This window comes from Pelophylax lessonae (genome assembly GCF_965119305.1).
Source record: "Pelophylax lessonae genome assembly, chromosome: 2".
NCBI classification, from domain to species: Eukaryota; Metazoa; Chordata; class Amphibia; order Anura; family Ranidae; genus Pelophylax; species Pelophylax lessonae.
In genome coordinates, this window is record NC_138769.1 from 342013691 (window position 1) to 342039165 (window position 25475).

Consider the following 25475-nt stretch of genomic DNA (forward strand, 5'->3'; position numbering starts at 1 on the left):
CAATGGCAGGAAGTTGTTCCAAATAGCTGCATAGCAGGCTCTGAATAGAGTGGCATAAAGTGTGGCAGAGGTGGGAAAAAAACACAGGTTGGAACAGAATCGCAAACATTGCGGCAGGCTGTTTTTTTTTCCCAGTTAGGCAATTTGTTGCTGGGGTTATGCCTTAACTATGCTTTAATTTGGGAATGAGGCAATTTAAAGAAATTCCAAATAATGATTAGCAGTGCAATGAGAATCTATCTATCTATCTATATATATATATATATATCTATATATATATATATATATATATATATATATATATATATATATATTCACACAGTATCTCACAAAAGTGAGTACACCCCTCACAATTTTGTAAATATTTTATTACATCTTTTCATGTGACAACACTGAAGAAATGACACTTTGCTACAATGTAATGTAGTGAGTGTACAGCTTGTCAGCTGGTAAAACAGTGTCAATTTGCTGCCCCCTCAAAATAACTCAACACACAGCCATTAATGTCTAAACTGCTGGCAACAAACGTGAGTACACCTCTAAGTGGAAATGTCCAAATTGGACCAAATTAACCATTTTCCCTCCCCGGAGTCATGTGACTCGTTAGTGTTACAAGGTCTCAGGTGTGAATGGGGATCAGGTGTGTTAAATTTGGTGTTATCGCTCTCACTCTCTCATACTGGTCACTGGAAGTTCAACATGGCACCTCATGGCAAAGAACTCTCTGATGATCTGAAAAAAATGAATTGTTGCTTTACATAAAGATGGCCTTGGCTATAAGAAGATTGCCAAGACCCTGAAACTGAGCTGCAGTATGGTGGCCAAGATCATACAGCAGCTTAACAGGACAGGTTCCACTCAGAACAGGCCTCGCCATGGTCAACCAAAGAAGTAGAGTGCACGAGCTCAGCGTCATAGCCAGAGGTTGTCTTTGGGAAATAGACGTATGAGTGCTGCCAGCATTGCTGCGAAGTTGAAGGGGTGGGGGTCAGCCTGTCAGTGCTCAGACCATATGCCGCACACTGCATTAAATTGGTCTGCATGGCTGTTATCTCTGAAGGAAGCCTTTTATAAAGATGATGCACAAGAAAGCCCTCAAACAGTTTGGTGAAGACAAGCAGACTAAGGACATGGATTACTAGAACCATGTACTGTGGTCTGATGAGACCAAGATAAACCTATTTGGTTCAGATGGTGTCAAGTGTGTGTGGCACCAACCAGATGATGAGTACAAAGACAAGTGTGTCTTACCTAAATTCAAGCATGGTGGTGGGAGTGTCATGGTCTGGGGCTGCATGAGTGCTGCCAGCACTGGGGAGCTACAGTTCATTGAGGGAACCATGAATGCAAACATGTACTGTGACATACTGAATCAGAGCATGATCCCCTCCCTTTGGAGACTGGACCACAGGGCAGTATTCCAACATGATAGCGACCCCAAACACACCTCCAAGATGACCACTGCCTTGCTAAAGAAGCAGACATGTCACTTAGGGGTGTACTCACTTTTGTTACCAGCGGTTTAGACATTTATTGCTGTGTGTTGAGTTATTTTGAGGGGAGAGCAAATTTACACTGTTATACAAGCTGTTCACTCACTTCTTTATATTGTAGCAAAGTGTAATTTCTTCAGTGTTGTCACATGAAAAGATAGAATAAATTATTTACAAAAATGTGAGCGGTGTATTCACTTTTGTGAGATACTGTGTATATATATATATATATATATATACACACACACATTCATTATTATCAGATTAGTAAGAAAGGAAGCTGAAATTAAGAAAATGGGGAAATACATTTGGGATCATCCAACTGCTTCCACTGGTCCTTCCTCCTCAAAGTTTAGTATATTCACACTTTACAATGCAGACCATTAGATCAATGGTATTGATTTATTATAGGGTTAAGTTTTAGCCATTGTTATGAGATACTGTAGAAGGCACCATCACTCTCCCTATCCCCATACTAAAAGCATGACAAAATAACAATAATTTCAACCATCTAAAATGAATAGAGAAAAAAAAAAGAAATGTTCTTTGAAATCTGAAAAAATTGGTTACTCTTGACCAAATGCCTTACACAGTTACCAAGCCGCTAGAAAACAATATGATAAATAATGCCCATACATGATTTGCTGCCTAATAATGTGTACAGTTTGTATAATCCCATGATGATTATCATATGGTCAACTCACTTCCCTGCTTCCACTACTGTCTGTTAAAAAAAAAAAAAAAATGTTCCCTAAAATCCAACTGCTTAATATACTGCATGATAGATGTTGATTTATTTTGTATCAAATGCAATAGCTCAAATAATAAACCAAATAGCAGAAAATATCTTCTTGAAATAATGACATATTTATGATGTATATCAGATGCATCAATTGTCTGAGAAGGTGAAACTAGGGGACGCCTGCAGTAGCAGCAATCTAGAGAAGATTGGGAGCACAATGTTACACTAGGGAAAATGAGAACATCATACAAATACCTGTCATTTTATTATAGTTACCGAGCTGCTAATGCCTTGGTTAGTATAATAGGCAAAAAGGTCAAAGTACCATCAGAATGGCCGCCATTTGGCTAACACTATGAATGGCCTGAAACACTTCGATGACTTTCTAACTTCAGGTTAAGAATTTACATACAACATGTTTCTTAATAGACAAATACAGTGAGAATTTCCTCTGCTAGGTGGCATAAGCTCAGCACAGAAATATAAAGATCACTGTCTCACCATGAACAATATCCTACAGACATCAGCTTTCAGAAATGCAACTTGTAGCAAATTTGGGAGTTGGCCACATTTTTCTGTGCTCATGTGATGGAGGAAAATAAGCTAATTTTTGTTTTTATGTTGTGTGAGGCATTTATCCATTAACAAATGCTGAGGGTAAAATAGTTAATTTGACTTTACTGGTATTCTGATGGGAAAAGAAGCTGGATAGGCAACTACCACTTAGCTATGTCTTACACGGCCCAATAAAAGCTAGAGATGGGGCCAATGCGAGTATTGTTTTTAACATTCTGGCCATATAAGGTACTTTACCATACGTAATGCTGGTGTTTGATACAATCATCCCAAAAATAGATTTTTCAAGATGTTGAAAAATCTATTTACAACTCACACCTGCACATTGTTCATCTACCTTAATCTGAGATGTGTTGCTGCAGTTCCTAACTGTGTGCATTTTATGAGCAGATGTCTCATTGTCTAATGTTCTCTGAAGATAGAAAAAGATCTAGTATTATTTGGACAGGTAAAACCACCAATACTCCACATACAAGTACAATAAGCATTATAAACTCGTAAAGGTGGAGCCCACTCTTGACTTTCAACCTATTGTTTACTGCACATAATGCAGATACTAGATCTTATCATAGGTTTATTTTAAGAATATTTGCTTTTAAGAATATTTCATAATTTTTTATAGTAGATTGAGGGATCATGAATAGTAGTTGGTTTGCAATACAATAAATGGAACAAGAATTTAAAACACAATTTAAAAAAACAATATTATAATCAAAATATACAATTTCACATAGTAAAGAAAGACATTCTGGCTTACTTAGTATATGTCAATTATGTTTGTCATTTTTGACAAATACCAACAGACCCATGGCTACATTTTGCAGACTTTTGTTGTATCCACGCATTGTTTGTTTTCTACACAATCGCAAGTTGACACCTTATATGGTTTGTCCAGGATTTAATCTGCATGGGTTCCCACATCACAAGCTTGCTCAATGGCAAAGCTTGTTTTTTTATTTGAAGCAAGGTAAAGTTTTATGACCAAAAAATAAACTGTATACATTTATATTAAAATACAATATTGTACACAAGTGATAGCATTTAGTGCAATGTTGTGTATTAATCAAAAAAAGGAAAAAAGCTGCACCACGATGGGTACATTTTCCAAAACTACATTGTATTTGTCTTTATAAATGTCAGACATGAAGGTGACATCATGGGCACAAATTTATGACAGCCGCATAACTACACTTCACCATCTCAGTGTACAGAAATCCCAAATCACATAATACCAGAGCTCCACAACTTCTATCTGAAACAATATAGTTGACATACAGGGCAAAATTAATATTTTTGCTATTATGTACTACCCTAGGTAATTACATTTGACTACTGTTGGTGTATAACATGTTACCCTCTTTGGTTACTTTGTTTTCTGGGTTGGCAGCTTGGTTCAGTGAAATACTTGAGAAAGTTGAGAAAGGTGATAGCTTGTTAAGGACTCACTGAACTGAAAAAAAGACATATGGATAATTTAGATGTTTACAGAATGGCATTGCTGTGAAATAAGATTTCCTTTTCAGTTTAAAGGTTCGTGCTAAGTATCTTGTGCAAAGGAAGGGAACGCAGGTCACTAGCGATGGTATTCGTTTCCTTTCCTCTGCTGTATCTTGTACATTGGCATCAGTTCTGAAGCAGTAATCTTCATGATTTAGCCACAGTAAAAGGACCCATTAGCTGTCTGATTCAGACATATCATAAAGTCTGCGCCTGTTGCAAACTCCTCATAGGCACAGCACTGGAGTATGAATTCCACTGAGCAGTTTGGCAGAATGCATGGATGTCAGGTGTGCTGTGTACAACAAGACAGAACTGATCCTCCTTTCCCCTTCAAACTTAATTCTTTCATGGACGAAGTAGAAAGGAGAGAAACAATTGTTTTTTTTTTGTTTTTGTTTTTTTTCTGTTATTGCCATGCTCAAAAGTACCACAAAGTTTTTGTGGCATTTCAAAGTCCACTGAAGACAAATTAACTTGGCATTTCCCTCTAAGTTTTGTTTGTAAACAAGAGACTTCTGGCTGTAGAACACAAGTTTGGTTTGATGCCCTGGACCTCTTTGTAAGTCACAATGGCTGAAGGGCATGAACAGTTGTTTAGGGGGTGATTTCTGGACTTTGTGCACACATTCATTTTTTTTTATTTATTTATGGGAACACTGGTGTTAAACCAGTATTGCAGGTCATGTTATCCTTTCCTGGAAGTCTCCTATCGTTGAAAGTGTGCATATTAATTACTGCGTCACTCTTGACCATGACAGGAGGCTGTGGCTTGTGTTTGACACGCCGCTGGCAGGTAAGGGATAGTCGGATCTCATCTGCCATTGTACTGCAGAAAGAGCGCTAAAAAAAGATATAGAATACAGTAAATGAACTAAAAGGGTCCATATGCAATGAGAACACTTGCTTTATACAAATGATGTGGTGATATATTGGTAGACATATGTATTTTAAAAAGTGCCCAGTGGAAACAATGCATGCAATAATTAAGCAATGTACATTTAACTGAAGTAAAGTATCCAATAAAAATAAGAACTACCACATGTTGGAAGTGCTTTCACTGACAGTATTTTTGAAAAACTATTTTTTAATCAGTAACTGCTCCAATCCAAGTAAAAATTACACCTGATATTGCTGGTGAGGCATCTGCTATATATTCATATCCTGTATTACCTAGGACTTTTCACCTTGTCATCAGTAAACTTGTTAGGCTATGTGTGAAAACGTTACTGGGTGGATGTTCCAATTAAGGTTCAACATTGCACCACACCCTCATTAGTAGAGCCAAAAAATAGCAAGTAGTGTTAATGGACTTTAAAGGTGCAAATTGACACAACCATTAAATTAAAAAAGGACTTTTTTATTAAATGGTTGTGTCAATTTGCACCTTTAAAGCCCATTAATTCCTCATTGCTATTTTTTGTTAGGCTATGTGTTATATTGTTCTAAATTCAGCTTTCAGATGTACTCATCCCTTTGGGCTTTTTGACTTTCTCCAAGTTGAGATCAAGGAAACCATCCTAGTGATAAGCCGTACTCCCTGTCCATTAACTTCCCAATGCCAGAGCCTCTACTGCCTGTTGACATTTTGGCATTTGCCAGGTGAAAGATATTGGATGAGCCTTAAGCCTCGTACATACGCGTCGAAAATCGGCAGGGAATTTTCGTCCGACGACCGATCTGCCGATTTTCGGCTTGTTAGTATGATGCTTCCGACAACTGTCTCCGACTTTTCGGCCGAAAAAAATCTGGTGTGCAGGCTATAAAATTTTTGTCTGCCTTCAAAACACGGCTGATTTTCATGCAGTCAGTACAGATTTCGACAGGGAAAAATCTAATGAGCAAGACTGGGCATGCTCAGAGAAGAAAGAACACAAAGAAAGCAACCCAACACATGACATCACTTCTGAAGTAGAATTTTGTTGGGCAAGAAAATTCGTGTGCAGTCTAGGCACATTCCAACCAACAAAACACCACTCTGGACAAAAGACGGACGATCGGTCAGCCGATAATCGTTGCGTGTGTACTAGGCTTTAGTATTCGGAAGGGCAGGTATTGAAATAAGAAATATACCCTTTGTTTTTGGATTTGTGAGGGGAAGTCATGAAAATACCTATTGTTTTCAGTTGGTATTCTGTACAATTAGATGTTGTTGCTGATAAATTATGTTTATTATGTACTGTATCATGTATTTTGTTTTTGTTTTTTTAAGAAACCTTTTTTTAATCCCCCAAAAGGGTTGACATGCTTGCTTTTTAATAGTATAAAATAGATCCCCACCAGAGGACCTTATAGCTCTCTGGGGGACCATAACATGATCAAAGGACTAACAGTGTGGTGGCAAGTCCTTCTCATGGGATTTCACTGGGTGTCTGATGCCTTCTCTGATGCTACATATGACATTTCAGAACTTTGGACTGTGGTTCTGTTGCCAAGACTCTAAGCATGGACCCAGACATTCTCAGGACTTAGCACTGGTGGGTTCAATAACTGCAAGAGAAGTCTCTCCTGTTAGAGTGATTTTCCAAATCTACATCTTTACAATAATAGTGGTAGACCTCTTCTGATGCTAAGCAAGAGAAGAAAGACAGGGGACAATATGTGTGATAATTTTTTTCATACTTAAAGTGGAACAAAAACAGTAACTATTCCTAAAATATTCCTTATCCTCTCCTCTTACCTTTCCTGCCTACCCTGTATGGAAATAGATCTGTGCTATTACCCATTTTCTAGTATGCTTGGTTCCAGTCATGTGATTCTGCAGCTCCAGCTTCCCTGTGTCAGTGATTTGCTGCTGCAGGAAAGGAGAGAGGGACACGGGTGCCAATGGGTGATGTCATGGCTCTGGGAATTCACAGCCATTACTGAGTGCTAACTAGCACAGAGGAGCCAGAGCTGCAGAATCACATGACTGGAAAAGAGCAGTTTAAAAATAGGTAAGTACACACATTTTTTTTACACAAGGTGGGATAATTAGCAGGAGGGTGGAGGGAACATTTTTAAGAATAGTTATAGTTAGACTTTACTTTTACTTTACACATTGATTGTATATTGAATACAGATGAATTCAATAAGCACCATCCAACAGAATACATTTTGAAGTGTATGTATTGGTTCATCATAAAGGCAATGTGTGTATTAGGTTGATAGAGAAAGGAAGCAAACCTGCTCTCGTTCAGCAGTTTTCCTTAGCTTGTATATAAATTCTGCCACTGCCACAACAACAGAAAGGATAAGTCCTGCTGCTAACACAATGAAAATGCCTCCCATATTTTGGATGCCTAGGGCACTGGCCTCCTTATTTCTTTCCTCTGGGCAACCTCCGGCTCTCCACCACCTTTCTTTCATCTTGTGAATTTCATCAGCCTCCTGCAGTTGAAGAATAGCAATGCTGATCCTGTCTCGATATGGAGATCCTAAAGAGAGAACAATCACAATGTGGGTATTGAGCTGACAGAACAGGACCATTACTAAAGTATACTTGGTCCATATAGTGTAAGTATAATGGTCACAGGGGTACATAGATCCTGACCAGAGTTACAGAGGAAATGTCAAAGTGTCTATGATCTAAGGGCCTTTGTTATAGAACAATTTGAAATCGTATCACCTCTTGAGGAGTTTTATTGCTATACACTTATCACATTGGCATACAGATCTAAAACATAATATAAAACAAGAAATTCTACTTTTAAGGATAATCAAACTTTTAAAAGAGATGTATGTTTTTTTTTTTTTTTCTAAGGATCATACTTAGCTAGGTGGATGCAGCATCGGTTCAATGCTGCATCTGTTCCCTGGCGGCTCGAACACTCGAACGAGTACCAATCGATCTAACATAGTAGATCATTCAGGTCTCACAGCTCCCCGAGCAGAGAGTCGCTGACTGTCAGTCAGCAGCTCTCTGCTTCCCCGTCCCCTTCTCTGCCCCCCACGCTCACTGGAGCACTGGGCTGTGGAGGGGGTGGGAGCAGCTGGGTTAGCCTCCCGGTGGCTCACTGAGAGGCTGAACCAAGTGCTGGTCAAGGCATGTGGGCAAATCCAGATTCTATTGTTATGATTTTGCTGGAGCCTTAACCGGCTGTGTGACATCACAAGGCAGCTCACTGTCTGTTGAAAATGGGTTACAGGAGTGCAAAATGAACTGCACTTCTGTGACCCATAGGAAAACTACAGCTAAACAAGCTTTGGCTGTACTTCTCCTTTAATACAAAATTATTTTTTTTAATTTTTTTAATGAATCCAGGGATATTACAACCACATGATTTAGTCTTTTTTTTCAAGATGTTTTGAAAACTGTCATCAGTGGCCAAGGCCAGTTTAACACTGCTTTGTTTTCATTGAGTTTTACTGCATCAACGCTGTATTTGCAGACAAGAAGAAACAAGAGAAGAGACAAGAGAAATGAGCACAAGAACAAGGCAACTACACTAAATACAAGTTTAATTCACTATGTTTAGTGTCAGGAGCCATGGATGATGATTTCTATGCTGTGCTTATGTAATCTATGAGGAAACAGATTTCTAAATACCTGTTCACACCATTGCCCTGCAGTAATATACACATATTATAACACACAGTAATTATATTTAAATGGCACCCTAAGGCAACTGCATTGCAGTGCACTACAGCACTTGGTAAAACACCACCTTGCGTTGCAGTGTGCTGCAATACAATAAATGCAGCAGGTATGATTTTATTTGTGGTGCATAAGCAACCAAATAAAAATAACTTGCCTACCTTAATGGAATGCATGTTTAACCACTTGCCTAGTGGGCACTTTCACCCCCTTCCTGCCCACGCCAATTTTCAGCTTTCAGTGCTGTCGCAATTTGAATGACAATTCACTGTACCCATATGACATTTTTTCATTTTGTTTCACACAACTGTAGCTTTCTTTTGGTTGTATTTAATCACCACTGTTTTTTTTTTTTTTTTTTACTAAACAAATGAAAAAAGACCACAAATTTTGGAAGAAAAAAATGTTTTTCTTAGTTTCTGTTATAAAAGTTTGCAAACAGGTAATTCTTCTCCTTCACTAATGTGCACTGATGAGGCTGCACTGATGGCCACTAATAGGCATCACCAATGACACTGATGAGGTGGCACTGATGAGGTGGCACTAATGGGCACTGGTAGGCTGCATTAATGGGCACTGATAGGCTGCACTAATGGGCACTGATGAGGCGGCCACACTGGTGGGCACTGATAAGGAGGAACTGATGAGGTAGCACTGGTGGGCTCTATTAGGTAGCACTGAAGGGCACTGGTTGGTGCCAATAATGAGAAGGCACTGATTGGCAGCACTGATGGTAACTAATTTGCAGCACACATGGGCACTGATTGGCAGCACTGATAGGCACTGTTAGGGCTGCACTGATAATCAGGACACTGATGATAATTGCCCTAATTATCAGTGTAGATATCTCCTATCACAGTAGCCGGTTACTGGCTCTCATATCTCTTCATACTGTGACAACGTGAGAAAAGGAATGCCGATAACCAGCAAGTGTGTTTACATCGTGATCAGCTGTGATTGGACCACAGCTGATCACGTGGTAAAGAGACTTTGTGATTGGCTCTTTACCCTGATCTGTGATCAGCTGTGTCCAAAGGACACAGCGATATTGTGTGCGCCAGGTGTGTGCTTCAGCGGACGTGTGTGTGTGTGGTGGGGGGGTGTTTCTGGGAGGATGTCAATAGATGCCTCCCTAGAACTGGATAACCATGTCGTAGCCATCTTTAGCTTAAGCATGGTCAGAAAGTGGTTAACATGCAACATACCCTACCTGATGTGACCGGTGCGAATAGGCACTTAATGCTAGAAACCAACAATGTCTGGCTGCAAGAGTTTTGCTACAGTAAGGATAACACATGTCTGCAGACCAGGACTGGGAACAAGAAAGGCATTAGGGACCCTCTAGACTTGCATTCTGCTTTTCAAGTTGGGTCAAATATAAAATCACAGGGTATACGACAATGGTTACATAGTTGGTAAGGTTGAATAGAAACACTAGTCCATCCAGTGTATTATGTGTTAGTGTGTGTGATTATGTCTCTACTATCTCCCATATTCATGTACATTGTGTTTGCTAAGATGCAAATCTAAAAGTTTTTGGAAAATATTGACACTCCTCGCTGACACCACCTAATGTGGAAAGCAGTTCCACTGCTCTAACAGTCAAGAATCACACAGTTTAAGATTAATCTGTCTCAGGGTTCAGCAGCCATTAAACCGCAGTCAGTGTACAGGGGGCGGGCAGATCCAGGCAGGATCAGCCAGGTTTTTTAGGTTATACACGGGGCCAAATTACACAGCACAGGCACTGTACTGTTATTCATGCTTTAAGGGAACAGGATATTTTTTTTTTTTTTTTTTAGGGGTAACAAATGCTTTAAGTGACCTTAGATTGAATATTTTTTTTTTCCTATGCTAAAATCACCATTTAGATGTTTGTAAATTGTGATCATATTTCCTCTTAAGCTTCCCTTCTCTAGGGAGAATACGTTTAATGTTTGTAGTCATTCTTCTTAACTGAGGTTCTTTAGTCCTCTTATCGGCTTTGCTGCCCTTTTCTGGACTTCTCCAGTTCCTGCACATCCTTCTTGAGGACTGGTGACCAGAACTGGATGGCATACTCATGATGTGGCCAATGTTTTGAAACGTGGAACTAAAGTTTTATCTCTTGAGTAAATACCCTTTTTAATGAATGCTAATAGCCTTCTGGCCTTGCATGCTACAGGCTAGGCTTAGCTAAATATATGTAGGGTCTGCCTGCTTCTAAAAGTTTGTGATCTGTTTCCAAAGAGAATTAAGTCCCCAACCTGCTTACGGACTGTTTGCCCCCCTCTTATTAGGTCAAAGATTGTTGTGCAGCATGATGGACAACACTATTAGGGTGAAGAACAGCATTTTGCCTAATGCTGTGAGATTGAGAAATTTTGTATCACCCTGACTTATTCCTATTTTTAGCATTATTACTTTGCGGGATATTTCTGTAATTTGAGATTGATAATACTGCACTTTATGACTGATAATATTGTAATATCGATGTGCATCCTGGCTGCACACGTTGAACAGCCTGGTGGTAATTTATTATTATAATTATTATTTATCTTCAAACTTTTTATCTTTATACTGTATTTATGTTTACATGTTTGAGTACTTTATTTTATTTCTTTCATGTATAACATGTTTTTGGAATGACAGTCAAATATTTCCATCCTTATCCTTATGTGCACTTCTTTACTATATAAGTCTTGGAAATAATAAAGGATGTTTATATTTTGTGGCACATAAAAACCCTGTGTAAGTTATAATGATATATATATATATATATATATATATAAAATATTTTACTACTCCAAGGTTAAAAAATGATACAGAGATACAATACAATTCATGATATGTATGTCTGCTGCTTACCTTTGAAAATCCAGACTAACATAAATGAAGAAAAATAATGATTCTGCTTTGCTTTGATATGTTATAAGTGTTTCCCCAGACCTCATAAAACCATCTTACCCATGGGTGTCCCAATTCCATAACCCTTTGAATCTATGAGTCCTCCAATCTGAGTCAGATTGCAGTTCCTCTGAGTTATATATTCAATAGCTGTTGATTCCATTAGCAGAGCGTAGTCAGATGAGAGAACTCGCTGGATGCCTTCCTCGTTACTCTTAACGAGCGATGATGGCTTGCTGCTCATGAACGCCCACATCTTCTCAAAGGTCGAGATGTGAGATTTCTGTAAAGTAAACAAACAAGAGTGGGGTGTTGGGATTCATACTGTGTATCAGACGAGCATGCTACGTCTCTCAAAAGAAAAAAGATAAAGAGAGTAAATTAGCACAAACCATTATAAAATTCACTTTTTTTCCTCAACTGTGACTCCTCCAGGGCATTTAGAATTGGAGAAAGAAAATTGATGACTAACAATGATAGCACAGCTAGCCCTAAGTGCCTATGCTAAGAAGCCTTAATACTCCAGATGCTTGATCATTAGGATTTGTATATAATTTAAATCTCATATTATGATAACGTGCTTCTTTTTTAAGAATTAGTCTAAAAATATATGGTGCTCTGAAATCCTGCATTAATGATAAGCAAATATATTTAATGAAAGCAGCAAAATAAAAATGACTGTGTTTTATCTCTGTTTTCACGGTTAGCTTTGAAATGCATACAAAAAAAATTCAACAGGTGCATACTGCTTGGAGTAAAATCTATTGGCTACCCCTTCACTGCTGCGTATTATGACAAGCTGAGTTCCACTGCCTGTGTACACTAATGATGTTATAATCATAGTGATTACTGCTCATCTGTACGTTGATTTCACCTGATTTAACTGAAGGTGGTAGAACTTGGGATACAAATGTCACAGACACCCACAGTGGGCTGCACCTAGTTGCTCAGCAACATGTTCTACTAATCTGATAAAGGCATCTTCTTTATGAACGCTCAATATTGACATTGCACCTGCTTTCCCACCATTGAATTTCTCCCAGCTATAAAATTTAAAGCACAAAAAAAACTACTAATTCTCATCATCCTAGTACTGCCTGATTGCCAATACCAGTCAGCTGACTAGGTACTGAACCTGGAATTACCAGAGCAACAAATTCAAATATTTCCTGGTATTTCCAAGAAAACACTCCATTTCGTCATTTTTGAGTCCACTTTTGAAATCTCACAGTAGGCCCCCACTTTCAAACTTACTTTAATTATATGTTTTTCGTAGATTATAAATAGAGTGCCTTTTGCAAGCTGCCAAAACTCAGAGTTGGGAAATTTGATTTATGCTTGTAGTTAATTGGTCCACCCACTAAACTAATGCATTTGGTCTTAAAGGATCTACATAACACCTACAGGCATTACTAAAAGGCAATCCTGTGCTGACTGGCCACATTACTAATAATGCTAAGCATACCACTCTTTCATATCTTCATAGCTGATGGAGTTAAGGGTAAAAGAGTAGTACTTGCAAATCTTTTATTGGTGATTATGCCAATAACATTTGGTAAATTAGCCACTGAATTTGACATTTATATAAAGCATTGGCATATTACATAGTATACTTACACATTTTATGAAGTATAAAATGCATGTTTACTATTCACGTTATCCCTGTGCCAATTGAGCTTGCAATCTAATGCCTCTATCACAGTTTTTTAAAATGTATTATGCTGTCAGGTTAGGCAGCAACTTTTTAGGCTTCCTGTATTTATTTCAGTTGCATTAAGAAACTAGAGTACTTAGAGAAAACCCAAACAAACACAAGGGGAACATATAAGCTTCATACAGATGAAGTATTCATTAATGTTTCAAAGCAATAGGGGGAGATACTGTGCTATCATGCTGGGGCTTGTTCTTCAAGAGTGGTTAGAAGTTCTAAGTATCAAATTTATTTACAAACTGAAACCAGAACAAGTCAGCACACTGCTAGGAAAGTTCCAGGTAAATTTACCTCCTTTTTACTGCAACAACTAACAGTGGGAAAGAACAGTCGCTTAAGTGTTTTAAACCTCTATGGGCCCATTTTCAGTAAAGCGACCCATTGTTGTGCATTAATTCATGTGCAGTGCGGCATGTGTTACCAAGCGTTACATTATGGCAGCCCATTTACTATGCATAGGAAGCCAAAGTAACCCAATGGATGAAAAAATCTGCAGGACCCTTTTTTGTAAAATGCACCACAATGCACAGTATGTGCTGTCCACTGTACATTGAACTCTACTGTACAGTGCATTGGGGTGTCATTCACAATCTACAGCACTGCAAAGCACATAGACTATATGCATTACAATGCATTGTGGCAATGCACGTTAGGACGGTTTCACACTGATGTAAAGTGGTTTCCATGCAGTCCGGGTGCAGAGCATTGTAACCATGAGTTTGTGTACGGGTTACCTATGCTTTGTAATAGACTTCTAATCAATTGGGCAGTTTTGGTATGTTTTCTAAAAGGGTACCAAAATTCCTGCATACAGGACCTTTGGTGCACTTCTAGAGAATGCACTAAAACTGACCAATGTAATAGAAGTTAATGGCAAAGTGCAGGTTACACAGCACTGCACCCGTGCTGCAGGAAGTATACACCATATGAATGTGAAAGTGCTCTTAACATTTGCATTTTAGCATCATTGCAACAACATACAAGTATTATTGGCCCCTAAAATGTTTTCACTTGGAGAAGGCATATCCGCAAAAAAAAAAAAAAACACATTTTCAAATCTTGACCAATACTACATAAATACTACAAAAAAAAAAAAAAAAAAAAAAACGTTGTGGTTGTTTCTAAGCCTTTAAATTGAACAGTGAGTTTAGATGAAGAATTTGTAGATTTTTTTCCCCTATTGATTCCTAAATAATCAGAAAATGACTCGCATAGAGTAAAAATGAAAAGCAGGAGTGCCACCAAGATGACTATTTATAGGCCTTTTGTACCCTTTACAAGTGTAAATTGTATATTTCATGAGTTCCAGATATAAAGTCAACTAACCCATAACTCATGTAGTAACTAGGTCACCCCACGTGCACAGTACTCAATAGCCACTATATTTGTTATTTTATAAAATTCTTTTCATAAACCCATAAACCTAGCATTAAGTATCTATGATTTTGCCTCAGGCAGGAAAAGCTATCCGGTGACTAGAAAACCAGAAATGTTTTCTGCATTTTGCATTATTAACATGAATGATCACATGTGAAAGAACATGTGTACAATTTCTAGGAAACAGTGCCGTCAGATATAATATGCCCATCTGAGAATTAAACTAAGAATGCTCTATGTTAACTTTACTTTCTCAAGTGTAAAAATCAAGAAGAAAATCAGTAAGAAAAATTGAAATAAGGAAGGACAGAATCCAGAAACACTATATTACTTTGGTCTGACCATTCCTGTAATTGTTACTTTTACTATGTTGACATAGTTGGCACTGACGCTTGCTACATTAGTTACAAGGATTGCTACCAATATTTTATACCACTTTTAATACTATAAAAGCAAAAATAATCACTGTTTATTGAACAAGATTTACAGAGAAGTGAAAGTTGGTGCAGTGATGGAGCAATATTAGTGCAGTTGTAATAAGTGTGGTAGTATGAGCTGGTGCAATGGTGACAAGTGGGGTTATGAGTGCCAGTGAAGTGGCAGCAAGATTGGTCATGGAGCAGAGATATTGAATAGCGTTGTGATTGGTAGCACTTTTTTTTTATATCACTTACAGTATATGACTAGATTTTGGACTGATATATACAATAGCAACCAGATTTTTAATATGATTCGATCTATGATTTGCTTGGCACATTAGCCACCATTTTGTGAACTGCATTTTTTTATATCTATAAAATTCTAACTATTTTCTTCACTAATATGTGTGCCCACTGTAAGTGCTTGTGTAATCTGTGTATGGCATCAGCCACATACAATTTACTGTAAAGTACAGTGTTCTGTCAGTGGTACATTAATTTACAAAATACATTTCCTATGAATAGATGAACAGTGCCTAGCCTGACTTGATTTTTTTCCTGGAACCGGATGGGCAGTCCTCATATAGCTCCCGGAACATAGTGCTGTATGCTGTATGTAGCTAAGGCTACATACAGTTTATACAGTGCTCACAGCGGGAACATCTAGTGGACCAAGATGATCAAAATTAACTATTTAACCAGTCCTGAACTGCCCCTCTCAGATATACTGCAGCAGGGCGGCCCTCCTGCATGAAATGACGTACCTGTACATCATTTCGTTCACTGGGTCTGGGGGCACATGCCACCTGAAACCCGCTCCACACAATCACAATGACAGCGGGAGCCAACCAGCTGCTCCAGCGGACCTGATGTTCACCGGCATTCGTGATAGAGGCAGAACATCAGTCTGCCTATGTAAAAAAGGCAGACTGCCATTCCGTGAGAGAGTAAGATGGAGATCTTGTGTAAGCAGGAACATGGATCTCTGTCTTCCGCCAGCCAAAGCATCCCCTACACAATTAGCAAGCACTCCCAGGGAACATATTTAACCCTTTGATCGCCCCTGATGTTACCCCTTCCCTAACAATGTCATTAGTACAGTGACAGTGCATTTTTAAGCACTGATTACTGTATTAGTGTCACTGATCCCAAAAAAGTGTCACTTAGTGTCAGATGTGTTCGCCGCAATGTCGAAGTCCCGCTAAAAATCGCTGATTGCCACCATTGCTAATAAAAATTAAAAAAAAAAAAATTTAATTCTTAAACTAGGGGTCTAAGGCAATTATAAGACAGATACCCTCTGCCATCCTCTCTCTAGATCACCCCACAATACTTGGTGCAGCTCCAAATAAACACATGTAGGGATACAAAACGTTATGTACCGCACCATTGGAGATTCTCTTTTTTATCCCTGCATGTATTTATTTGAAGTTAAAACAAGTATTGTGGAGTGATCTAGAGATTGGATGGCAGTGGGTATCTGTCTTATAATTGCCTTAGACCCCTAGTGGGTTAATCATGGAGGTGAGCAGACACTTCATCTGGTGATTGCAGCACAAAATTTAGGGAGTGGACACACATGGAATGATTCACAGATTGTAGTTCTTATAGAAACTTCTTTGGACTATTTTGTTGCACATTTTCACTTTGGAATGTCTTTCCTTTTTTGTTAGCATTTCAGGACTTATTGCTTCACTTGCACTGTATTTAATTAGAAACAGAGTCTCTGCACTATTGTTGCACTTCACTAGGTGCTCATTTTTTGAAATGCACAATATTTATAATTTATTTATAAAATGATATGTCATCGTATGTTTAGCCCTGTATTAAAGTTCATTTAATTATTTTAAGAGAATAATTGGAGTATATTTTCATTGGATTAAGTAGGTAGGGCGTCTTCCTTTTTACTATTTTTGTTGCTAAAAGGTATCAATCAACACATTTTTTGACAGTTTTTACTGTGCATGTTACTTTGAAAAAATTGGGAGTTTCTTCAAATGATTGCCAAGGAATAATTACCCTATGTTATCGCAACTACACACTGTGCAGAAAACTGCAAGCTATATCCTTTCATTTCTGAGCAATGAATTGTCCCCTAGGAACATCAGTTTTTAAGGTAAAGAAATTGATTGTTGCTTAGAGGGTAGTACTGGGTCAAATTATTGGTTTGGAATCATACATTAAAGTAAATACACCTAAAGTAATCTGATGGTAGAGTTATTATACATGCTCTCTTATTTCTATAGGGCCCTACTCCCATGAAAACCTGAGGTGCTATATTAGAGAAACTGCCACCATGACTCCTTGACTCTTCCTGGTGACCATGACCTCCTTGACACCCTTCCTGGTGTCCTTATCTGCCTATTGGCTACGAAGTGTGATGTATGGACTTACAGACCAATAGGAGAGTGGGAAAGTTCAGGCCAAAGAATGACTGCAAGAGTCATTGTTGCTGTTTCTGTAATACAGAAGTCCAGATTTTGGCAGAATGGGAACTTTGGAAGTTAAAGAAGGCGACACAAGGGCATTGTTGAGTTACTAGAAGTAGACTCCTAGGTTTTCCTTAAAGAGCCTTCTTGTAAAAGATTATTTTGTAAAATAACCTGCTACTTGTATGATTTTTTTCCTTCTGACCCTAATTAACTAAAGGAGTGGATTTTAAAAGGAAACTAAAATGGAAGCTTTAAATTTTAGGATAGGGGAAATCCAGCATACTGCTTCCACTGAAATCACCCTGGGTCAAACAGGCGGTCTTGGGTAAACTATGCTAGTGTTCATGACTACCAGACTAAGAAGTTTTCCACTTCTCCAGAGCTTGAAGAATCATTTTTGATCTGTGTTTTCTCCTCCATTATAGTGTCCCTAGTTATTACTCCAAAAACCTGGTATGCTAATCTATGTTTTGAACAAATATACGTTTTGAACAAATATAACTTGCAGTTAAGGTCCACTGTCAGCTTTAGACTTCTTTTTATCAACAAAGAGAATAACTAAAGATATGCTGTATGTAAAATCACATTTTCCAATGTTTGATTGAATCAGGATCCTGCAATGCATTTACTAGATCTCAATTAAATTATGGTAAGAATAAAATGATTAGTTTGTGTAATTTTCATTAAAATCAGCAATATGTAGGAATTGCCACAGGATATATTTTTGTTCTATTCTCATTTATTTCTTATCTCTGCATAAGTGTATGGGGGTCACATAATATGAAGCCCCTGTATTTCGTCCTGTTTTTGCAATTATTTCATCTTATTGTAAAAAGCAGAGTCTATAAAAAATGACTATAATGTCATGTCATAATGTCAAAGCTCACTAAAAGTGATGGGCTATCTAAACTTAACAAACCAAAGTTATAAAACGTTTGCAATTTTTTTTCTTTTAATCCCCTATCCTTCAATAATGCAAAGTTAATGAGAAGATAAGGAACCTATGTAATGCTACTCATTACTATATCCAAGTTTTGCAAATCCCTCCTTTAGGCAGGAAAGTTGTTCATGAGTTGAGTAAAAACTAGGGTTGAGCGGACACCTAGATGTCCGTGTTCGACGGGTTCGGCCGAACTTTAAAAAAAAGTCCGGGTCCGTGTCCCGGACTTTTACCGAACTTTTCCCGGACACCGAACCCCATTGAAGTCAATGGGGACCCGAACTTTAAGGCACTAAAATGGCTCTAAAACACCAAAGGAAAGGGCTAGAGTGCTGCAAATGGCAGCAAAACGTAATTAAGAGCATGGCAAGTGCTCTGCAAACAAATGTGGATAGGGAAATAACTTAAAACAACAAAAAAAAACAGAAAAATAAAACAATGTTCTTCTTCATCTCTGAAGGACGAGGCCCATATGGAGTAGGAGGGAGGTTGAGGTGGTGGTGGATGTGGCGGTGACATAGGCGTGCGCACAGGGTGTGCTGGGTGTGCCTGGGCACACCCTAATCACCTAGGGCACATAGCATTGCCAGTGAGGAGATGGGAAAGATCTCCCTGGGACCTGCTCTGCTCTATTTCTCCTTGCCTACAGGTACATGGCCCCGATACATTACTCTCCCTGCTGGCAAACACATGCATGTGTATTTCAACTTTGGGGTGCACACCTTAATGCAATAGGCTGCGCACACCTATGGGCGGTGTAGGTGGAAGCGGCGGTGGAGGAGGACCAGGGCCGGATTAACAGCATCATGGGCTTGGTGCTGAGGATTTTGAAGGGCCTTAGGGCCGTGCCTTGCCATGCACCCAGAGGAGGAAGGGTGCAGCCATGCATGCCTAATTCAACATGGGATGCTGTCTCTGAAGCCCATAAACACATCCATGCATCGCCAACTGTCCCTCCTTGTCCGGCCTTCGCGCTGTGTGGGGAGGTTCTGAGGGTGCTGCCTGGGGAAGTGAGCATAGAAGCTAGACTTCTGTGTTTACAAGTGACAGAAGAGCGGTAACAGTGAATATGGCCAACCCGGGGGCCTATATAAAAGGTAGGGGCCTGGAGCTGCAGCTCCAATAGCCCCTACATTAATCTGGCCCTGAGGAGGAGGACGAGGTAGCCAACACTGCTTCTTTTCACAAATTTTAAATGAGGGTACACCCCAAAAGAGTGAGAAAGAGCAAAAATGGAACAATGGGTGGGTAAGGTCGGTATCCATTGCTATTCTGCACAAGGTACGGAAAAGTCCCGTGGGATCCATACCTGGTTCATTTTAATGAACGTGAGCTTGTCCACATTGTCTCTGGACAGGCGGCTGCGCTTGTCTGTTATAACGCCCCCAGCCGTGCTAAATACCCGTTCAGATAATACACTGGCTGCAGGGCACGCCAGCACCTCCAAGGCGTAAAGGGCAAGCTCAGGCCATGTGCCCAATTTGGAGACCCAGAAGTTGAAGGGGGCAGACCCGTCATTCACTACATGTAGGCGTGTGCACACATACTGCTCCACCATGTTGGTAAAATGCTGCCTCCTGCTAAGACGTTCCATCTGAGCTGCTGGTGCTGCTGTTTGTTGTGGCGTGCTGACAAAGCTTTTCCACATTTCGGCCATGCTAACCCTGCCTTCTGAGGTGCTGGCGGTGCCCTGGTTGCGTTGGCGACCTCCTCCTCCTCCTCCTCTGCCTTGTGCTTCCACTGTGGCCCCGCTGTCAGATGGGAATGCCAGCAGCATGGCGTCTACCAGCGTGCGCTTGTACTCGCGCATCTTGCGATCGCGCTCCAGTGAGTGAATTAAGGACGGTACGTTGTCCTTGTAACGGGGATCCAGCAGCGTGGCCACCCAGTAATCAGCACAAGTTAGAATGTGGGCAACTCGGCGGTCGTTGTGGAGACACTGCAGCATGTAATCGCTCATGTGTGCCAGGCTGCCCAGAGGCAACGAAAGGCTGTCCTCTGTGGGAGGTGTATGGTCCGTGTCCTCTGTATCCCCCCAGCCACGCACCAGTGATGGCCATGAGCTGGCCTGGGTGCCACCCTGCTGTGAACATGGTTCCATCTCCTCCTCCAGCTCCTCCTCCTCCTCATCCTCCTCATCCTCCAGAACTGTGCCCCTGCTGGACAATTGCGTCCCTGGCGTTTGCGTGTGCAGGAACCCACCCTCGGAGCCCCTTGCGAATGACTGCCCTGAAAGCCTTGGAAATGTTACCTCTTCATCCTCCTCCTCCTCCTCATCCTGTGCCACATCCTCTTCCATCATCGCCCGAATTGTTTTTTCAAGGAGGCATAGAAGTGGGATAGTTAAGCTGAGAACGGCGTCATTGCCACTGGCCATGTTGGTGGAGTACTCAAAACAGCGCAACAAGGCACACAGGTCTCGCATGGAGGCCCAGTTATTGGTGGTGAAGTGGTGCTGTTCCGCAGAGCGACTCACGCGTGCGTGCTGCAGCTGAAACTCCACTATGGCCTGCTGCTGCTCGCACAGTCTTTCCAGCATGTGCAAGGTGGAGTTCCACCTTGTGGGCACGTCACATATGAGGCGGTGAGCGGGAAGGCCGAAGTTACGCTGCAGCGCTGCCAGGCGAGCAGCAGCAGGGTGAGAACGCCGAAAGTGCGCACAAACGGCCCGCACTTTCTGCAGCAGCTCTGACATATCGGGGTAGTTTTTAAGGAACCTCTGCACCACCAAATTCAGCACATGCGCCAGGCAAGGGATGTGCGTCAAACCGGCTAGGCCCAGAGCTGCTATGAGATTTCGCCCGTTATCGCACACCACCAGGCCGGGCTTGAGGCTCGCTGGCAGCAACCACTCATTTGTCTGCTGTTCCATGCTCCTCCACAACTCCTGCGCGGTGTGTGGTTTGTCCCCCAAACAGGCAAGTTGTAAAACTGCCTGCTGTCGTTTACCCCTGGCCGTGCTGAAGTTGGTGGTGAAGGTGTTACGCTGTCCGGATGAGGAGGCGGTAGAGGATGAGGAAGCGGAGTAGGAGGAGTTAGGAACAGGAGGCAAACTGAAGCGCCCTGCAATCCTCGGTGGTGGAAGGACATGCGCCAAATTGCTATCCGCCTCAGGCCCATCCGCCACTGCATTTACCCAGTGTGCCGTTAGGGAGATATAACGCCCCTGACCGTGCTTACTGGTCCACGTATCCGTAGTTAGGTGGACCTTGGCACAGATGGCGTTGCGCAGTGCACACCTGATTTTTTCCCCCACTTGGTTGTGCAGGGAAGGGATGGCTTGCCTGGAAAAGTAGTGGCGGCTGGGCACGACGTACTGTGGGACAGCCACCGACATAAGGTTTTTAAAACTGTGCGTCTCCACCAGACGGAATGACAGCATTTCAAAGGCAAATAATTTTGAAATGCTGGCATTCAGGGCCAGGGATCGCGGGTGGGTAGGGGGGTACTTCCTCTTCCTCTCAAGTGTTTGGGAGATGGAAAGCTGAACGCTTCCACGGGACATTGTGGAGATGGTTGTTGGTGACCCAGGTGGTGGTGTTGCTGACAGATCGTCTGTTTGCGGGGTGGCAGGTGCCGGTATCACTACAGATGTGGCTGGAGCGGCCGAGACTGCAGCAGAAGAGGAAGCAGGATGAGCCAGAGACGTTTCTTGGTTTTGAAGGTGTGTACTCCACTGCAGCTCGTGCTTTGCACTTAGATGCCTGATCATGCAGGTTGTGCTCAGGTTGAGAAGGTTCATGCCTCGCTTCAAGCTCTGATTGCACAGGGTGCAAACCACTCGTGTCCTGTCATCAGCACATTTTCTAAAGAACTTCCACGCTAGAGAACTCCTTTGAGCTGACTTTGGTGCGCTCGTTCCCTTGCTGCGTTGGGCAGTAGCGGGCGTAGTGTCTAGGGCACGGCCGCTCCGCTTCTGCACCCTGCTCCCTCTTCTGCTGTGCTGGTGGCTCTGTGCGACCACCGCCTCTTCCTCCAAACTACTCAGTTCACCTGCATGACGTTCATTCCATGTGGGGTCGAGGACCTCATCGTCCTCCACATCATCTTCCACCCAGTCTTCACCCCTGCCCTCCTTGTCGGTCTCCACAATGCTGAACGCCGCAGCAGTTGGCACCTGCGTTTCGTCATCATCGGAGACGTGCTGCGATGATCCTTGCATGTACTCATCTTGAGAAATAAGTGGTTGGGCATCGCTGCACTCAATCTCTTCCACTTCTGGGGCAGGGCTAGGTGGATGGCCCTGGGAAACCCTGCTGACAGAGTCCTCAAAAAGAATAAGAGACTGCTGTATGGCTTGGGGCTCAGACTGCTGGCCTGATTTGCAAGGGGGTGAGGTGAAAGACGGTTGGACATTGGCTGCAGGTGCCAACTCTGACCTTTCTGCAGTAGACTGGGTGGGAGACAATGTGAAGGAACTGGAGGCACTGTCAGCAGCAAACCAATCTACTATCGCCTCAACTTGTTCTGGCCTCATCACTTCTAGGGGCGTTTGATACCCTACCAAATACTGATGCAGGTTCTGTCGCCTACTCACACTTGAGGAAGGTGTTTCACTTGTGCGTGTAGCTGGCACAGATCGACCATGTCCTCTCCTTGCAACAGGAGCTCTACCAGCAGCACCACGACCCAGGCCACGGCCCTTATTTGACGGTCTCCTCATATTTCTGTAATTTAAGATCTTGCCCTAGAAAGGTTTTTATTGAATAGCGGAATAGAAAATATGATCCAAAAAAAGTGTATGTATATCACACGTACACAACCACACTAGGCCCCAATTACTATTGTTTGTACCCCTAAAAGGCTAGGAGTAGGGGGAGTATGGAACAGGCAGCACCCTCAAACCTTCAGAAGTATGAGATGAACCCCAACAACTTGGAAAGGTGGATCTCTCTCACACGTACCGACACAGACTATCCCGCAATTCAATTGATCCTCAAAGGTTTTTATTGAATAGCAGAATAGGAAATATGATCAAAAAAAGTGTATGTATCTCGCACGTACACAACCACACTAGGCCCCAATTACTATTGTTTGTACCCCTAAAAGGCTAGATGAGGAGTAGGGGGGGTATGGAACAGGCAGCACCCTCAAACCTTCAGAAGTATGAGATGAACCCCAACAACTTGGAAAGGTGGATCTCTCTCACACGTACCGACACAGACTATCCCGCAATTCAATTGATCCTCAAAGGTTTTTATTGAATAGCGGAATAGGAAATATGATCAAAAAAAGTGTATGTATCTCGCACGTACACAACCACACTAGGCCCCAATTACTATTGTTTGTACCCCTAAAAGGCTAGATGAGGAGTAGGGGGAGTATGGAACAGGCAGCACCCTCAAACCTTCAGAAGTATGAGATGAACCCCAACAACTTGGAAAGGTGGATCTCTCTCACACGTACCAACACAGACTATCCCCCAATTTAACTGATCCCCAAAGGTTTTTGATTAAATAGCGGAATAGAAAATATGATCCCAAAAAAGTGTATGTATATCACACGTACACAACCACACTAGGCCCCAATTACTATTGTTTGTACCCCTAAAAGGCTAGGAGTAGGGGGAGTATGGAACAGGCAGCACCCTCAAACCTTCAGAAGTATGAGATGAACCCCAACAACTTGGAAAGGTGGATCTCTCTCACACGTACCAACACAGACTATCCCCCAATTTAACTGATCCCCAAAGGTTTTTGATTAAATAGCGGAATAGAAAATATGATCCCAAAAAAGTGTATGTATATCACACGTACACAACCACACTAGGCCCCAATTACTATTGTTTGTACCCCTAAAAGGCTAGGAGTAGGGGGGGTATGGAACAGGCAGCACCCTCAAACCTTCAGAAGTATGAGATGAACCCCAACAACTTGGAAAGGTGGATCTCTCTCACACGTACCAACACAGACTATCCCCCAATTTAACTGATCCCCAAAGGTTTTTGATTAAATAGCGGAATAGAAAATATGATCCCAAAAAAGTGTATGTATATCACACGTACACAACCACACTAGGCCCCAATTACTATTGTTTGTACCCCTAAAAGGCTAGGAGTAGGGGGAGTATGGAACAGGCAGCACCCTCAAACCTTCAGAAGTATGAGATGAACCCCAACAACTTGGAAAGGTGGATCTCTCTCACACGTACCAACACAGACTATCCCCCAATTTAACTGATCCCCAAAGGTTTTTGATTAAATAGCGGAATAGAAAATATGATCCCAAAAAAGTGTATGTATATCACACGTACACAACCACACTAGGCCCCAATTACTATTGTTTGTACCCCTAAAAGGCTAGATGAGGAGTAGGGGGAGTATGGAACAGGCAGCACCCTCAAACCTTCAGTATGAGATTGTGTTCACTGTACCCCACAAAGATTGAGTTCACTGCACCCCACAATGATTGTGTTCACTGCACCCCACAAAGATTGTGTTCACTGCACCTCACAAAGATTGTGTTCACTGTACCCCCCAAAGATTGTGTTCACTGCACCCCACAAAGATTCTGTTCACTGTACCCCACAAAGATTGTGTTCACTGCACCCCAAAAAGATTGTGTTCACTGCACCCCAAAAAGGATGTTGTTCACTGCACCCCAAAAAGGATGTTGTTCACTCCACCCCAAAAAGATTGTGTTCACTGCACCCCACAAAGATTGTGTTCACTGCACCCCAAAAAGATTGTGTTCACTGCACCCCAAAAATGATTTTGTTCACTGCACCCCAAAAAGGATTTTGTTCACTGCACCCCAAAAAGGATGTTGTTCACTCCACCCCAAAAAGATTGTGTTCACTGCACCCCAAAAAGATTGTGTTCACTGCA

General features: G+C 41.4%; 1 protein-coding gene across 1 annotated transcript in view; it reads right to left on the reverse strand.

The window, feature by feature from the left end:
• Positions 1-3444: 3444 nt before the first annotated feature.
• The window catches only part of GRIK3 (glutamate ionotropic receptor kainate type subunit 3), an 813353-nt gene continuing 791322 nt past the window's right edge, over positions 3445-25475 (reverse strand). The window contains exons 14-16 of the mRNA XM_082244657.1: positions 11831-12053; positions 7474-7724; positions 3445-5151 (exon numbers count right to left, since the gene is read on the reverse strand). Coding sequence (XP_082100783.1) covers positions 4957-5151; positions 7474-7724; positions 11831-12053 — 669 coding nt within the window. The 3' untranslated portion in view covers positions 3445-4956. The remainder of the gene's footprint in view (positions 5152-7473; positions 7725-11830; positions 12054-25475) is intronic.